This window comes from Sciurus vulgaris (genome assembly GCF_902686455.1).
Source record: "Sciurus vulgaris genome assembly, chromosome: 6".
NCBI classification, from domain to species: Eukaryota; Metazoa; Chordata; class Mammalia; order Rodentia; family Sciuridae; genus Sciurus; species Sciurus vulgaris.
The window spans coordinates 89891736-89910698 of NC_136466.1; the positions used below are offsets into that span (position 1 = coordinate 89891736).

The window sequence follows — 18963 nt, forward strand, 5'->3', positions numbered from 1 at the left end:
CCTGCCTCAGTCTCCTGGCCACTGGGATTACAGGTGTGTGCCACCAAGCAGGTGAAAAATTGCCGTTTAATATCAAAACTTTTCTATACCAGATACAAGCTTGCTTTGGCTCAGGAGGCTTGTTAAGATCTTGGAGGCTGGTGAGATACCTATGCTCAGCATAATGCTCTAAATGTGCAGGAGCTCCAGTTAATAATTGTTGCCTTATTTTTCTTCTTTTTTGATCCATTTTATTATAAAATAGAATGCCAAAAAATTTTAAAACACTGCACAAGTCTATAATGCATTGTTTTAAGGTAAATGACTTTGTGACAACTACCTTGTAAAGTGGTGAAACCACACCAGAAGTCCCACCATTTGCCCATCCCAGTCACAAACCCCACCCTCTCTACCAATCTGATGTTTATGCTAATCACCTTTCTGCATTTCTTGATAGTTTTAGGAACCAAATGCATATCCCTAGGTTTAGCTTAGTCTTGTCAATTAAAAAAAAAATTGTGATATGTCTTTAAAGTCTTTTTTTTAATTTATAGGTTTCTTTTCTTTATTTCTTTCTTTTCATATTACTTCTCATCCTTCTGGTTGTACATGTTGTAGAATCATACCAGTCGTGTAATCATATATATGTACATAGGGTAATAATGTCCGATTCATTCTACTATTCTTCCTATCCTCATACCCCACCCCTCCCTTCATTCCCCTCTGTCTAATCTAAAGTACCTCCATTTTTCCCAGCGCCCCCCCAATTCTGTTATTGTGAATTAGCATCTATATATCAGAGAAAACATTTGGCCTTTGGTTGTTTTGGGACTGGCTTATTTCACATAGCATGATATTCTCCAGCTCCATCCATATACCTGCAAATGTCATAATTTCTTTCTTCTTTGAGGCTGAGTAATATTCTTTATTTTATTCTAATGTGAGATAATTTTCAATTGCTTTCTCCATAGTTATACAAGAAGGATCTTCCTACCCTTTCTTAGCACTCATTCTCCTCATAGAGAGATATACCAAGCATTCCTCTGAAAATACAACTGAACTATTTCCACCAAAGCAAACGAACCTCACTTTCTTCACTAGGTCAATGCCTCCTGTTATCTTGTTTAGTCAGGTGCCATGTGAGTTTTGCAAAAGAGATTAGTGTTGATTTAAAATATTAAAATTCTATACTATTTAAAAGACAAACATCTCTCTTGATTGCTAACTATCAACAATAAGTATCTAAATTAACCAGATTTGAAAGTAAGGCAGAATGGGAAGTAGTTCATTTTTAATTCCCAGTAAAATACCTCTCCCCACCTCACTGCTCAAGAATTCTAAACACACAAGAGACATTCAGTTTTGGAACCTGCAGACTAACATGGTTTGTACATCAGTTGCAAGGTCAGTACCTCATCAACTTCCTTAATAGTGCTGAGGTCGAGCTCGGGTTCTGGCTTCCTGGTGCCCAGCGAAGCTGACAGTGCCTCAAGTGCTTGATCGCTCATGGCATCCTGTTGAAATGAAAAGTTCTGTGTGTAAAAAAAAAAAAAAAAAAGAGAACCTCCCCAGAGTCCTTAAATATATAAGATGCATGGTAGATTGGGGAAGTCCTTTAGGAAGAGAACTTTATTTGAAATCTAAGCAAAGAAAGAAAGGAAAAAGCACTTACCAGTGAACGAAAACTGGGGCTAAGACACGTTCCTATAGTAACAGCACTCCCGGGGCACACTTCGCCCCTTACTTTGCAAGTTAGAAGTGTAACTGCAGTAATAAGTATATTACCATAAAATACTCTTATCAAAATAAACACTGCAAGTAGTAAACTTTCACTACTCTCTTTTTTTCTTTTTCTAAAAGTGCATCTCTAAAAATGGCTTCTGACAACCCTATCCTTCAGCAAAATAGCAGTGTGCAAAGCAGGGAAACTTGAAAGGGACCCTGGCTGCTGCCTTCTCAGAAGGCACAGTGGCTCATCCTTGTAGGAACTCCCATTCTCAGGGTGTGGCACTCACCACTGTTCTCCCCGTCAGTTAGATAAAAATAAACTGTTCACTTCAGGAGGAGAGGAGGAGACAGCTCTGATAGAAACTGTCCTCAGCATTATCTGGGCTGTTTGCACATGGGACCAGTTTTCTCATTCAGCTCAGAGCTGCAGGATCCCCATTCAGATTTTGTTAGAATTAAGACAAGGTTGACTGAAGTGAAGAGAGCTGATCAGAAACAGCTGCCAGTGACATCCCTCTGATGAACCACAAGGCTTGAACTCTTCTAGGAAATCAAACTTAAGATTCCTCTGGTTTTTCCCTTCTATGTGTTGTGGGCAGATGGTCTTGGATCATGACTATGCTACAATCGTTGATAAGGACCTATAGAAACACAGGCTTGCCTATAGATGATCAATATGTTCCTTATCGGCTTCACTATTCCACACAGGCACAGAGGAGGAAATATGCTCCTGATCTTGGGTAATGCACTATTCAGATTATCCCAATAAGCAAGATTAGACTCAGGGAAGCAACTACTATCAGGTGAGCCAAGATTCTTTCCAAAGGAATAATTATTGATACCTCCTCCAACTTTCTTTTCTTCTCCTTGGGTGGAACAGCACTTCTGATTACCCCCACTGACTGAGCTTTTAAAACCTCTCCTATAGATTTCTGAAAAATAAAATACTAAAGGTTAGATTTACAGTTAAGGGAAATTAAATTATAATAACAAGAACTAAAAAGTTGCTCTTCTGAATTCAAGAGAGTTTCTATCAAGTTCTCCTTAACAGAACTAAAAACAATACCTCTTTCTCAGTTTTCTTTTCACCAGCTGTAGGAGAACTACAGGTAAAGTCGGAAGACAAGGCGTCTATGGCATCATCAGGCCCCATAGGTTTCTAAAAACAACCAGACAGGGTCAGCAACAACACTGGGAACCATTGCAGGAAGGAGGGGGTTACAAGCCCAGCAAAGGAAGAATTTACTTTTGCACTCCTTTGTTACTTGATAAGATACATCAATGAAATAACTTTTATCAAAAAAGTTATCTCTGTTTGAGAGAGTGGGTGCTTAGTAAGTATTATTGTTCTTTTCCTCCCTCTAAAGAAATTTCATGGTGGGACATAGTCATTTTATTGATATTTATGTTTATTTTATTCTAATACCTTTCTTGGCTCCATTCTCCTTCCCCACAGAGAAACTACCCATGAAATGGCTCATGGACACCACCCTTCACCCACCTTCTTTCTTTGAACAGATAATATTATCTGACTTAGAGATCAGTTTAGTCATAATTTCCAATTATAGAATTGATAGACCTATTTCCCCAAAGACATAAATAATATTGATTTATACCTTAGAAGACCTTTATGTAAACTCACCAAAGAGTCTGGAGGAGGCCCTGTGATCCCTTCTTTTTTCTGTAACAAATATTAATTTGATGAGGTTGAGAAGGCAAAATTAATCCTCATGATTGGAGGATGTATTCTCAGTTTGTGATAGGTTAAATTGTACCTCCCAAAAGCCATACACTAAAGTCATAATTTTAAGTTTCACTGAATGAGACCTTGTCTGGAGATAGGGTCTTTATAGAAGTTATAAAGGGGAGATCATTAAGGTGGGTCCTAATCCAGTATGACTGGCTTCCTTACAAAAAGGGGAAACTTGGGACCCAAAACATGAAGGGAGGGAAAATGATGGAAGAGACTCCTAAGTAAGATGGCTACCATAAGCCATTCAGAGAGGCCCAATCTTAAGAGGGTTTTTCCTCACAGACTTCAGGAGGAATCTTGATTCTGGACTTTCAGCACTAGAACTGTGAGACAAAAACTTTCTGTTGTTTAAGACACCCAGTCTGTGGTCCTTTCTTATGGCAACTCCAGCAAACTAACACATAAAGTAAGCTTCTTAATAATGACAAGTCAAATGCCCTATTATATTTTCTAAATTTTAAAACCTCTGAAGATATTGATATGAAATTATACTCTGACAAGGAAACAGTGAAATAAAGGTAAATGATTAATTAACTTACAGCCAAAAGTTCCCTGTATTTTGGAGGAATTGTGATTTCTCTTTTACCCAATTCCTCAATATAGATAGAAGTCATTTGATCCTGGAATAAAAGCACAAAAATAGGGATATTATGCAATTAATCAGCTGAGAATGTTATGTGCATGTTCTGAAACCAAAGTACTATTGCATTATTCATTTATGGAATTATGAGATACAATATAAATCATTAAGAATCTAATACTTTAGTCAGCTATGATGGCACACACCTGTGATCTCAGCAGCTCAGAAGGTGAGGCAGGAGGATCACAAGTTCAAAGACATTGTCTCAAAATAAAAAATAAAAAAGGGCTAGGGATCTGACTCAGTGGTAAAGCACCCCTTGGGTCAATCTCCAGTACCAAAAACAAACAAACAAATAAATAAAATAAAGAGTCTAATCACACAAATTAGGAGTTATAAGTTTACAAGAATATTTGATTGGATTGACACATGTAATGTTATAAAAATATTTAAAATACTATGCTAAATTGAACTTTATATTAAACAAAATGTGTTATTCATAGTCAACATCTATTTCTTATCTAATGCCTAAGAAACAAAATTACAAATACAGTGAATATTTCTTATTTGGGCCTGTGCAATCCAATACCCTTTTCTTGTTACCCATAGAGGGCCACAACTTTGAACTTTATCATCTCCATCCATTTAATGCTGAGTATGTCTTTAAAAAATATTATGTATGTACATATTCATAAAAATTATATAGCATTACTATGAATATTTTCAAATGTTTATAAAGGTGGTATATTCTATATGCCATTCTGTATTCCTTTTATTCAAAATTATGAATTCATAATGTACTCATGCTGATACATGAATAATTCTTTTTTACTACTATAAAGCATTATCCTGTCCTCTGTTGAACAAAATTCTTTTCAAAAGTTTCTTACCACTCTTTGTAATTTTTGTACTCATGGCCCCCTCATCCCTGAAGAATCACCCTGGAGGTGGATTCTGATTTAAGGGGATATATCTTCATACACACCAGATACAGGCAAGTTGTCAGACTTGTCAATTTGATAATGCAAATGTTATCTTTCTGGGTTTTAATGTCATTTTCCTAAATTATCAGGGAGACTCAGTTTACTTGTTCATTGTGCAATCAAATTTATTCTAAGTTTCTGTTGGGTTGTCTTTTTCTCATTGTTTTATATTTTTTATAAACTCTAGAATCTATACCTGTTGAAAATACTTTTATGTAGTCTATGTAATATCTTTTTTAATACCAAGAAATATATGATGTTATTACTTTTTAAGCATTATGAATTGGGATGCACTGAGGATGGTAAATATCTAGAAATCAAAATAATTTCAAAATGTAGGATTGGAAATGACTGGACATTGAAATAAGCTCCAGTTCACTGGACTTAAATCTTGAAGATAGAAAATGAGACTCTCAGACCCAATGGTCTGTGTTTCATTGTCAGTCTTAGTACAGACAAATATTTGTGTGTAGCTATTCTAGGACAAACCACTCCAACCCCAACACTAATTTTTGGTTGCAATTATTGAGAGTGACATCATCCTGCTTCTACCAAGCAACAGAATACTAGGTATTTTATTGCATTTGCTGACTATGTCCTTATTTACTCTCTTACACAATGACTATAAGTTTTTACAGATACCAGATCACATACCAAAACTTCTGGTCCAGTATATGTTGTATTATCATCATTAGTTTCTTCTGGTTCTCCTAGAGTGTCTATTAAGTCATCCAAAGCAGCATCCATGCCTGACTAGAAATGAAAAAAAAAATAGATATTTAAATGTTATTTGTTAAATATATTTCATTTTTGGTTTCTTAACTACAAAAAACTCTCAACCATTCTAAGAATGGTTCTTCAAATACTAAAATAGTTTAAATGTGATCTTATTTATTTGTGTCCCAGAATACAGACCATGTATTGGAAAGATAAAAAGCCATATTCATATAAGGATCACAATTTTAACAATTTCAAAGGGCATTAACTACATGAATAAATGTATGAGTAAGCTGGCCAACCCAGTGAACTGACAGTCATAAAAGAAAAAGAAAAACAACAAAACAAATACAAAGAATTATGACCATGTTGCTATAACAACATAGTATTTGGTATTTATTTCTTATCAAATGTTTGCATTGTTTTATACAAAGAACAACAACAAAATCTCTAGATGGCACCACTTTCAAATAGAATCTATTTAAAAAATGGATTTCCCTGTATTCTTTCATTCATTCGTGTGTGTGTGTGTGCGTGCACATCTGTGTGTGTATGTGTGTTTTGTTCACTTGCTTAACCCGAATTGTCTACAAAACAGAAATCACCTGAAATAGATGTTAAAAGTTATAAGAACTGACAGTTTATTATAATGAATGAGAGGGAGATACCATCTTATTTTGAGGTTGAAATGACTCATTGTGAACAATAACCCACATCTGAAGGGGAAAACAAGAGTCTGGGAAAAGACCCTTTGCTATTTAACTCAGATTAAAATGGATTGCTTAAAAGGTTTGCTTTTTTTCTTTCCCCCCCTGCAACTATGATATTCACACAAAAAAACTTAGGACTCATCTGATCATTGCTATGTGTAATGATTAATGTTTATGTGTATTTATGCTACATGTAATTAATTAATTTAGATTAATTTTTTGGGGGTGCTTCAGAACAAAGAAATACCTTATATTCTTTAGTGATACATCTGGTTAAATAAGATATATTGACAGGAGAGATATTAGAACATGAACTCCATGAAATGAAACTGGCATTTGCAAAATAGAGTTATAATACAAATTGTTAAAAAATTAGGTGTGAAAGTCACGCATTCAACCTAGTCATACTTGCTTAAAATAATTAAAATTGTCCTGTAAATCCTTTGGGTATAAATGAGGAATGGGATTAACTGGGTCAAAAGGTGGGTCCATTCCAAGTTTTCTGAGGATTCTCCATACTTATTATACTAACGCAGTCACATCAATGTTTAAAGCAGCTCAATTCACAATAGCTAGATTGTGGAACCAACCTAGATGTCCTTCAGTAGATGAATGGATAAAGAAACTGTAGTATATATACACAATGGAATATTATTCAGTCATAAGGAAGAATAAAATTATGGCATTTGCAGGTAAGTGGATGAAACTGGAAAATAACATGCTAAATAAAATAAGCCAATCCCAAAAAACCAAAGACTGAATGTTTTCTCTAAGTGGATGATGATACATAATGGAGGTGGGGAGGTAAGGGAAGAATGGAGGAACTTTGGATTGTATAGAGGGAAATGAGTAGGGGGAGAGTTGGGGGAAGGAAAGATGGTGGAATGAGACAGACATCATTACCCTATGTATGATTACATGAATGGTATGACTCTACATCATGTACAACCATTTAACGAAAAGTTGTACCCCATTTCTGTACAGTGAATCAAAATGCAGTCTGTAAAAATAAAAACTTAAAAATTAAAAAAAAATGGTTCTTTAAGTTGCTCCTCTCATATTGTTTGTCCACAAGAAATCAGACTAAGATAAATACAAAGCAGAGCTGGACATCTAATCCAGGAGTGCACAGCAATCTTCATACCTTTTCAGATAGTTTTTCTGGTTTGGATTCAACTGATACAGCTGTTGTTAATAACTTCTTTTCTTTTTTCTGGTGGGAATTTAGAAAGATATTAAAACTCCTTTTCACATATCTTTATAAAACTCAATACTATTCCATACTTTAAGATGAATTCATTGCAAAGTTAATAGCACTGAACATATATTCAACATCTGCTCTGTACCCGTCACATGTTATTTTTGTATGTGTTATACTTTTCCAGAACTCTTTAAATACTGTTAATCTCACTTAGTCACTTTTCTCAGGTTACATAGTAAGGGACTGAACCAAGGTTTAAATCCAGGACTGTCTGTCTCTTTCTCCCCTGTGCTCCTCTGAGGCCACCTGCCAGTTTTTGCAACACCACTGGATTCTTTCTGTAGGCTGCCACTTCAAGCTGTGATTCTCTGGGCCTTTCCCCCAGCTCTGACCCCACATGAAGACCTCTATATCCCTTGTTAGTATCTCATCATTCACTCTTTCCTTAATTTTCCCAAAATGAGTTTCTTTCCCCCTCACCATTTCTGTAGTTCCTCCCCCAAAGACTGTCAGTAATTTTCTAATCTGCAGCCTATAAGCCTTTATCCAGACACTCTCAAGTTTAATCCTGGGGAGCACCCTTATGACTCAGTCTCTTACAGCTGCCATAACCCAGCATCATCCTTATTGTACTCAGTGTTTGCGTCCTTTGTTCTCTGTCACCTGTGGCATCACTTCAGCTTTGCCCCCAACTGCACACATTCTACATGTTCCTGTTCTGTGCTGTGCTGACCATCTTATCCAAAAACCATTCTCTAGCACCAAGCTTCAAATACTTTCCAGGCTTGGCAGCAACTAAAGTTGTTGGGTTTAAGACAACAGGTGATGGCATCTCATTTGAAGGTATCTGAATTCCAGTGGCAGATCACAGGTGATGAGCACAGGCTCCAGGTACTTGGTTTTGCCTACCAGTCACAATTTGCATAGGTGCCTGAGACTTGGGAAGTCACTTCTCCTTCTCTCCTTTGGTATTCTCATGTGTTTAGTGGGGATAATGACAGTACCTATACCTCATGGGTGTGGGGATAATATATATAAAGTATGAAAATCAGTGTTGGGCACTTGCTAATTACTGTCTAAGTACTTGCTATATAATTGAGATAAATAACTGATGTAATTGGGATGCTAAAAATACTATGGGGGGTACCACCAGGGTGGGAGCCTGAGCACAGGCAATTGAAACCACTTCCAAATTGAAACCACTTCCGTGATTCAACTACCACCTTATGTAGATATGCACTCATATTCTCTCCTCTAACTTCCTCCTCCTCCTTCCTCTCCCCCTGCACCCCTCTCTCTCCCCTTCCCTCCCTCCCGCCACCCAACTCTTCTGATTTCTGTCCACCTGTTGAAGGTAACCAGGGGCTCAGGGACAGAACCGCAAGGTTCCTGCTTACCATATAAGGAGGTACTCTCAGGTAATCTTCAATTGTGTGTCCTGAGCACTTCTTCTGCCTTACCTTAGGGCTTCCAACCTAGTTTAATCAGACTCCACAGTCTCAGGATATCTTAGATCCTACTTTGCCTTTGTCCACTTTGGCTCACTGTTTCCTAAAACCTGGAGATTTTATCTCTGCAATGCCTCTTGCCTAACTCCCACTCTCTTATTCTATAGTAGGCTCTAACTTAGGCTGTCCTGTGCACAACCAGGACTACTAAAGCATCCCTTTATCAACCTTCTACCTTCCTATTTCTACTTATAAACTCACCTCAGCATTCTCCATCGCAGCCCTAACCTGTCTTTCTGGTTTTACAGGCCCACCATTCACCTCCTGCTTCATCACACTAGAATGCATTTTATGCATAGAATACATCTTAACCTTTCACCACCTTGAAGGGTTTGCAAGGCTGAGATCCCGGCTGTTGCCCATGTCTAACTCAAATGGGATCTGCCCTCTCAAAGTGCCTGTGGATACCCTGACTCAGACGAAGTCTTCCTTTCTTCATGTTGATGCCATGGCTGTGATTTCCAGTATCAAGGTAGCTGGTGTCAACATTGAAAGCCAAGAGTAATGGTTATTCAAATACTCATGGAAATTTTATGTGCTTTGGTTCATACCCATAAATTTACAAGGCAGGATCTGAGTCAATTCACATTTCAATTTCCTTGGCATCAATATCAGTACTTATATATGGCAGGTGCTCAATAAGTATTTATTGAATATATGAATTTTAAAAATCATTTTAGCACCTTGCTTGCTTTATATCCCTGAATGCACACTCTTCTTCATAAATTTAACAAACAGCATTCACTTGGATAGAATGATAGGTTATCTGAGCATATGTTTCTTATAAAAGAAACCTGATAAGCACAGAGGCCAGCCTTTTATATTTGCTTATGTGTGCTCACCTTGTCGTCTGATTTGCCAGATGTTGCAGCTGCACCAGCAACAGCACTCTCTCCACCAGCAGAAACAGTGTCTTGTGATTTTGTCTGAGAGTGAGGAAATAGATTGACAGAACTAAGTATCTTTGACTACTACCAAGATCATGAGTTTCAAATGTCACTAATAACTGTCAATTTTTCCTCCAGGACATCATAATAGAGAACTGTTTACAAGCTTTACTGCACATGATGCAATATTGGGAAGCACAAAAAGGTAAATTCAAGGCCTCCAGACTCCATGAGGGTCACACAAACAGGTAGATACCATTATACGTGGTATGTGTGCCCCAGCTTACATGCACCGGTAGAAGGGCTCTAGTTGACCTTTACTATGTGAGTCCACTGTTGCTAGATAACATGATTCTTCAAGAGAAGCTAGAAATTGTGATTTTAGGTGACATATTTGGCCTTCAGTTATTGGCAACTACCTAAAAACAATTAACAACACTATAAGACAAACAAATACACATGTGGCTACATTTAACTGGTGAGTCACAAATTTGTGAAGTCTGATATAAAACATATTGCAAAGCAGGCATAGTTATTATCTTCCAAGTGCTAACAATGAACAAATTTTTCTCCTAGATATTTATTCTTCATGAAGTATAAAATTATGGAGTAAATTTCTGATTTGAGGCTCTATCAGTTCATCTCTTATACACATGATTGAAAACACTTTAAGACTTCCATGTAAAGAAGCAGAAAAGGCTGGGTATGATGGGTATGCTTGAAGTCCCAGCCACCTGGGAAGCTGAGGCAGGAGGATCACTTGAACACAGGAGTTCACGGCTAGCCTGGGCAACATAATAAGACTCTGTCTCAAACAGACAGACAACAAACAAAAAAGAAGCTGATAAGGCAAGGCACCTGTGTTCTCCTAGCCCATGTTTCAGTGGGTTCAAAAGGAAGCCACAATTCAAAGTTTGCTATTTGGGAACCCAAGTTTCTACAAGGCAATTTGCAAAACCAATAAAACAATAGCACCAAGTCATTACAATACAAAATATATTCCCAGAGATTCAATTATACACCTCAGTGTGAATATGGAAACTATATCTTAACAGCTGGTTGATGTTACTGTTTTTCTATCTATCAATCTGCTTTATTTACCTTTGGTTCTGTTGATTTTTCTGATGTCAGCTGCTCATTTGATTTGGAAACTGCTTTTTCACTGTGAGCATGCTTGCCTCCTTTATCTGATGCATGCTTGGGTAGATTTTTTGGCTGAAAGCACACACATGTGTTCACAAACATGCAAGAACATTGTTAACTTGATAGTAGTTAGTAGTTTTAAACATAATAGTGATACTTTTCTTAACATAAAAGACCTGCTGTGCATTCTGAATTATATGAATTTGAATTGGAATAATGTAAATGTGATAAAACTTCATTTTAGGTATAAAATTTGAAATAGCACAAATTCTACCTTCCCATCAGCAAGCAATCACTTGAGCAAATTGTGTACACTCCTATAGCCACATGATGGCGCCATTTTAGCTGACAAAACAGGCAGAATGTCTCAAAAAATGAGAGATTTTAATTATACTGCAGCAAAAATATAACCTTATGATATGTCATAATGATAATCATTTACCTCTGTATGCTCCTTTGGCTTTCCTTCTTGGGGTTTTTTCTCATGAACCACAGATGGCTATTAATTTCAAAGGAATAAAAAGTCAGTTGCATTGGGGTCCATATTGTTTCAATAATTCCAAACAAGCTCAAGAATACAATTTCCCACTTAAATCATCTGTCTCTCTAAGGAAAAGCTCACTTAGGCCAGTTATTTGAGATCAGAGGAGGTGTGCTGTCTGGTCAACAGCAACGCTGCCAATAATGGCAATTATTAGAAAAATGAAAAATAAAGTATTTCATCTAGAATGATGTGCTCACATATACCTTTCTCTATATTCCTAGCTGTTTTTCACAATTCATGCAGATAAATTGCTAATTGCAAGTCTAATTATGGAGACATTAAATGATCAGGATGATCACTAAATCTGCTGACAAGGGATTCCACTCTAGAAATTAATTTTTTTTTTAATTTCCTTTCATAGGAGATGAAAGACACCATAGCTTCTCCAATTTGATGATTTTCAAAGCTTTTTCTTTGTTACAAGTAGCCAAGGTTGTAACACCAGAGACCCAGTTCTCTGATTTGGAAGACAATTAAAAGCATCTAAAGGTGGACTAGAAGACAACTTCCACCCAGCTGCTGCACGCTTCTCTCTAGATCCACCATTCGACCACCATGCTCAGGGTCCACCACGAGGCCTTCCACAAGACTGAATACTTCAGACCGAAGCATCTCAGCTCTCCCACAGAAAACCTTCTAGACTTAGCTAAGCCTTTGCTTAAACACTTGAAAATAACAAAGTACAGCAGGGATCCACCTCCAAGTGGGGGTACAACGGCTTTCAGCCTGGAGAGCTTTAGTCCAGAGAAACCACTCCAGGGAAAGGGTCCTGAAAAACCGATAGCTGGCTCTACCAGCCAGGCAAGACTCAAGACTAACCGGCTGACTCCTTAGCAAAGACCCTCATTCTTACGCTATCTGGGGCTGGGTCCAGCAAACTCATTATTCTTCATGATTTGAGCTCTAATTGCTTACTTACTTCTTTTGTCCTTTCTCCTTTGTTCCTCTTATTTTTTTTTTTTGCAATTATTTCACTTAAAAATACAATGGTGAACATAATGTCTTCTGAAATATATTATATCTCTAAAATACTCTATATTCTTTTTAGCAATATATAGATTTAATGTTTTAAATATTTTATATATAGTCTATCCAAACATATTCAGAAAGGTAGTCAAAGTTAGCTAAGTGAGCTGACAAATCCCTTTACCATGGCACCAATAGGAAAATGGTTATTAGTATTAAAATTAATCTGAATAACTCAATAGCAGACTTAACTCTTTACCTTAGTTGATGGTGACTTCTCAGGTTCTGCAGGGTCTGTTTTCACAGCCTAAATTCAGGTTTTTTTTTTTAAAGGAAGGAAGTAAAGGAAGAAGGAAGAAAATAAAAATGAATATAGTTTATAAAGATTATAGATCTTATTCAACTAAGTAGGCTCAAAAGGTGATTTTGATGTTATTATAAATACAAACGTGAGTTAAGTTTGTTATACTTTGCTTGGAATTATAACTCCTTTCATAAATACTTGAGTGTGCTAATTATTATTTTGCTCTTACGATTTATATGATTTATATGGCACTTTACATCTTTTCTGCTACGTGTATCAAAGATGTTTAAAGATCCATTACCATTAACATTGTAGTATGAGTAGGTAAGCAACATACAATAAAAGCTCTCATCCTTTGGAGTCAAGGGTACTACATTTCAAAGTCACTAATAATACGAACATTTTAGCAGTGAAATACCACTGGTTTTAGCTGAAAGTGTGAAACAATGAAATGGTGACAGAACTGAGGGCACAGAAAGCAGGGAAATACATTTTTAGTGCCAGACTGTGGTTGATGAATAGTTAAGCCTATGAAAAGTCCATGATGGAGTCAGAGCATTGTGGAAGATTGTGAACTAAAATTATTAGGATGTGCTGAGCAGCTGAAGTGAGCATTAGTAAGCAGAGATGCCCTAAAACAATGAACCACATCACCTGTTTTTTGTGTCTTTTCTTGTTAGGAGGATGTGGTCCTTCCATCTGTTTGCTGATTGGAATTGCCTAATATAAGAGCATAGCCCCAAGTGTAATTTTATTTTATCTGACAATCAAACAAGTATATCCATAAAAAGTGCTCAAATGTTCACTTTGAGATCCACTCTACTTATCCAATCATCGACTTAATACATATGTTTAAACTTCAGGAAGATGTAGACACATGAACTTTAAGGTCCCTGGCACATATTTCAGTTTGGGTTTACATTTTTTCAATGAAGATTTTTATTAATAAAATGAATTTCTCATTCCTTTCCCTTCCCTTCTCTTCGTAAAGGCTTCTTGAGCAATATTTTTTCTACTTATGTTTTCAACATTTGGATATAACCAAATACTCACAGGTGTTGTCAAAAAGTTTTCTGAAATTCTATCAACAAAATATTAAAATAATTTTGTAAATATTTAGTGTATGGATATTTTCTGTACATGTCATTGCCCTCTATGCAGAGATCTAATTTAATGTTCTTCTGAAGAACTGGTTACAGTTTAGGACCTTAGTGTAATATTTTACAGTTTATACTATTAAAAGTAACCTGTGCAAAAAAAAAAAAAAAGATAACTATAAGTATATTCTTGATGAAGGTAAGATATAAAATCAGGAATAAAACTTGATTATACATTTCATAAACTTTTTTCAAAATAAGAGATTACAAATTAGGCTTAATAATACCTATCATTTCTTTCCCTCTTTGCAGTTTGATAGTATCAGCACACATTTGTCTTTTTAATCATCTAAAGAGGTTAAAGTCAAGTATCTTCTTAATTTACTATGTCTTTGTTATAGTAGTAAAGATATATTCTTCCTCACAAAATGATCTCTTGTTATACCAACACATATTATATGGGGAAGAAATTGAAGTTCATGATCAAAGAAATAAATGTTTTAAATTTTTTTTTAAATTTGGGATCCTTTCACACTGCATCCTTGCTAATGCGTTTCTGTTCATGCTACTATTAATGCATCTTCTTTAGAGTTTATACAAGTGCACTTTATTAAATGATTAACAAGGAAAATAAGCCAGCTGGTATTGTAGTGGTTTGAATCTATTAGTAGCTTCCAATTTACAATTTGGCACTTAAGATTTTTCATGGGAAAATTCTATACTATAATTAAAAATGTATGTTCACAGACAGAAGCAGCTTGTCATGCAATACGCATTTATATCAGTGATCACTGAACTTATTTTTGGTAGTTGTTGATGCTGAATATGATGTGATGATGGCAAATAATAACTAGTGCTTGTCAATCATCCCTTAGCTACCAGGGACTGTTCTGTTTAACATGTGTCAACTCACTCATAAGACCCCCATGAGATAGACCTTGGCATTACTCTTAATTTTGCAGATGAGAAGTTGAGGTTAAGGAAGTTAGATTACTTCCCAATGACACCTGTGATGGAGCTGGAATTGGGTGTCCTTAGTTACTGTGCTGCATTGTCTCCTACGTTAGCCAATAACCAGCTCACACAGGCATTTGCTGTGGGACAAGCACTGTATGTTTGTTTCTTTATAAAGTTTTATGAAATAGATGATGCTATCATTTTCCTTTAAACTGTACAGGTAAATAAACATATGAAAAGAGGGATTATCTAATATCATAGCTGGTGTGGAATCAGGATTCCAAGCCAGGCCATCTTGCTCCAGTGTACAAAATACACAATTTCTCAGGGATTTCATTGTGATTAGAAATTACTTGACTTTCCATCTTCTTCTCAACAGTGTGAACACCAATTCTAATGTTCCAGAGAAAACAGATGTAGAACACAGATCTAGACATAACATCCCAGAGATAGATGACTTTTATTTTACAGTATATAACGAGACAAGAATTTGGTTTAGGCATTATCTTGAATTAGCATCTTTTCTCTATAAGCTCAAGATATTGGAGACAAAAACTCATTAAGCTCAAGCTCTCAAAGATATCCAAGAGGAGGCTAAATATAACTGTTTTGAAATATTAGAAGCACAAACATCAGAAATACATCAATGAGAAGAGTATGATTGAAATATACCATGGAACGAGTTGAGTCCACAAGTGGTTCCCCAGTCAGTCACCAGTGACACCACATCATGTGCATCTTATTTTTGTCTCTCCTTCTCTCTATCTCCTCCTTTCCTCCTTTCCCCTGGTTTCATAGGACTGCCAGGAATTCTCATGACTAAAGCTCAGGGATGCCGGAAGAGCTTGCTGACACTTGCTCTAGAACACTGGGCACACTTGATATAAGCACCAGAACTTGCACTGAGACACAGGGGGATTGCATTTGGGCAACAGGTTAACAGTGAACCAAAAGAGTAAAACGTAAATCCTATATTTCTGACCCATCCCTCTCTTCACTTATATTTCATGGATTCTAAATTTGCAGAGAATTTTTTTTTTTTTTTTTTTGGTAAATGCTTCTCTTTTAATTTCTTACAATTATTTTAAGATTAAGACTGAATTTGGAGGTGAGGGCATTATAGGTATAGCTCAATGGTGGAGCACTTGCCTCATACGCACAAGGCCCTCAGTTCAATCCCCAGCACCAGGAAATAAACAAACAAAAAGACTTTTTTCACTTTTTAAACATTAAGTTTGATATAAATAAGTAGTGACAGCTAAGAGATTAATCGTAGATCATATAATGTATATTTTGAATTAAGAAATCAATGTAAATTTAAAATGTGGTATAATTTTAGTTAAAAATAATTTTAAAAATTAAAATGGATGCTAAATGCCATTTATAAGAGCTTAGATAAATGGGAAAGTTGTTTCCAGACATTTGCAATGTTTTAGTTCAAGATAATGCCTCAGAATCCCTGAAAGCATTAAATTATGGTGCCGTATCCCCAGGAATAACAAACAACTAGAGTAGCAAAGTAATATGGAAGACAGAAAGCAAATATATCTTTATTATTTTTTAAACAAGGCAAATAAAGGCACTAAGGAATATGACTTATGAATTGAGAGCATTTTGAAAGTGCCCTTTCTTTAAGCTCTACCTTGAAATAGTGCCAAAAAATAGAGTTTGGGGCACAGTAACTGAGACAGGGCTAAGGCACTTCAATCACCACTCAGAACTAGCTTACTCCATGTGACAAGCCTACCAGAGGACTTTTTTATTTTCCTTCTAAAATTCCATGAAATAATTATAAGAATAAATCCCAAATACAGCTCAACTTTTAAAAGTTTCTCAATGAGGTGGTATATCCACATGACTCAAATTTCAGAATGCAAACACAGAAAACATCTGAAATTACCAGTATCTGTTTCCTTTGTTCTTTGTTCACCTAGTGTAATCTTTCTCATTTTTAGATTTATTTTTATATGTCCAGAATAGTAAAATCACCTTGGTAAAGATTTAAGGATTCATATTTTCATTTAGGTTTAAGAAATGTACTTGGAGAGATCATCTTCAATTAAAAACCATATGTAGAGGGGCTGGGGTTGCAGCTCATTGGAAGAGCACTTGCCTATCATGTGTGAGGCACTGGGTTCAATCCTCAGTACCACAGTTAAATAAATAAAATAAAGATCTATTGACAATTAAAAAATAACAATAAAAAAACAAGTAGAGACAAAGTTCTAGATGACTAATCTTTTCTAGATAGTCTAAAACAATGTATATGTCTACAAATGATGTTCAAAGTACATATTACAATGAGAACTGAATTTCCAAAGATCCCATAAATTAGGAAGGAAATGTTTATTCCCATAGCATAAGCTTCTGAGGACACATAATTCACCAGTTAACAATTAGTCCACAGTTAGTTTGCTTATAAATCAAACAATATAAAACCAAGCTGAAGTAGCATTCACCCAAGTTGACCTTGATGGGGTCTTCCTACCTTGGTTTCTGTGGGATTCATGGTGGAAGACCTGCTGGATGCACCAGAGGAAGTTGACACCTAGAAAGGAAAGAAAGAGAACATCTGATTCTATGTAATCTGCAATCTACATTGTCCTTCAACTCCCCTTAAGCACCCTGCCTTCAACTCTTCACCTTGGTTTTACCCAGTGTAGAGCCCCACACTCACAAAAGTCCATTAGGTGATGTTGTCCATTGGAGAAAAAGTTCTGTAACCAGGACGAAAGGCAAGGGCTCAAATATGGGGTCTTTCACTAAATAATCTTGGCAAATTATTTAAATTTCCTGATCCTCAGTTTCTCATCCTCAATTTTTCTTCAGTAGATAGCAACTCCATTGCAAGTTGAATATAAGAATGATTATAAGACATATAACTGTTTAATGAATGTTATGAAAATACTGTTAATGGTGCTTTTATAATGAATATTGACTTTGAAACTTGAAAGAACTTCAAGTCTAAACTCCTAATTACTAGCTCTGTGACTTTGAGTCTTGGTTTTCTAAAATGGGCCAAAAATATCTACTTTGCAGGGTTGTATAAGTGTTCAAGATAATGTGCAAAAATGTCTGTCACATCGTATATATTCATTAACTTACTAGTGTGTTACTTCTAATACATTATGTAAAATAGAAGGAACTGGAACCACAACTTGAGGAAACAGACTTGGGTGGATAAGAATCACCCTTTCAGTGTGACGTAAGGAAGAGAAGGTGGGAGACTGTTGCAGAGGGAATTTTGCTGCATTATTTGTCTAATCTAGGCCCCTCCTTGTAGGGCAAGAGGTTATCAACGGTAAGAGCAGTTCTCAAGAAACACCCTTCTTAGGGATGCATGGGGGTGGTGAAATCCTGCAAGCTAATAACCTAAGCAGTTGTGATTAGATATTTACATAACATTGAGTATTATTTTTATACTTATATTACACTAGTTAATATTAAATTGAAAATTATTGCCTTTGCAAATCCCAACTGGGGCTCCCTTAAACATCTTCAACATCTGAGTCCATTAGGCCTTGGAGCCCAGGAATTTAGTATATCATGAGTTACCTTCTTAAGCAACTGACTGTCAGTAAACAGCTGTTCCCCTGCTAACAATACCCGGGAAAGCCTACACTATGGACTTCACTCTGTCTCTAATGCCTGGCCCTGAGCCACTTCAGGGGATGAGTCAGAAAGCAGGATCCCAGCTTCTCCTTTCTCCCTTCCCTTCTCCTAACCCCAATACACTGTCACTCAAAGTGACCATATGAAACCCACTATAACCTATAAGCCATAAACAAAATCACCTTGTCCACAGACCTCAGTTAATGTAGAATATATTGATGCTAAACTTAGAATACCACAATTTACAGATAAAAGCCCAATGTTTTAGTACATTGGTTTTTCAAATATGATCAT

The 18963-nt window shown here is 36.2% G+C and overlaps 1 protein-coding gene across 11 annotated transcripts in view; it reads right to left on the reverse strand.

Moving 5' to 3' along the window:
• CAST (calpastatin) overlaps positions 1–18963 on the reverse strand; it is a 108870-nt gene that overhangs the window by 30976 nt on the left and 58931 nt on the right. For 4 of the 11 annotated variants that reach the window (XM_079145877.1, XM_079145871.1, XM_079145874.1 and 1 more), the window contains 13 exons: positions 17546–17605; positions 13658–13723; positions 12959–13006; positions 11632–11688; positions 11148–11261; positions 10002–10085; positions 7595–7663; positions 5678–5776; positions 4000–4080; positions 3350–3388; positions 2774–2866; positions 2550–2639; positions 1392–1493 (listed from right to left, as the gene is read on the reverse strand). In XM_079145877.1, the coding sequence (XP_079002003.1) occupies positions 1392–1493; positions 2550–2639; positions 2774–2866; positions 3350–3388; positions 4000–4080; positions 5678–5776; positions 7595–7663; positions 10002–10085; positions 11148–11261; positions 11632–11688; positions 12959–13006; positions 13658–13723; positions 17546–17605 (1002 nt within the window). The remainder of the gene's footprint in view (positions 1–1391; positions 1494–2549; positions 2640–2773; positions 2867–3349; positions 3389–3999; positions 4081–5677; positions 5777–7594; positions 7664–10001; positions 10086–11147; positions 11262–11631; positions 11689–12958; positions 13007–13657; positions 13724–17545; positions 17606–18963) is intronic. The other 7 variants (XM_079145875.1, XM_079145873.1, XM_079145872.1 and 4 more) reach the window with 5 other exon arrangements.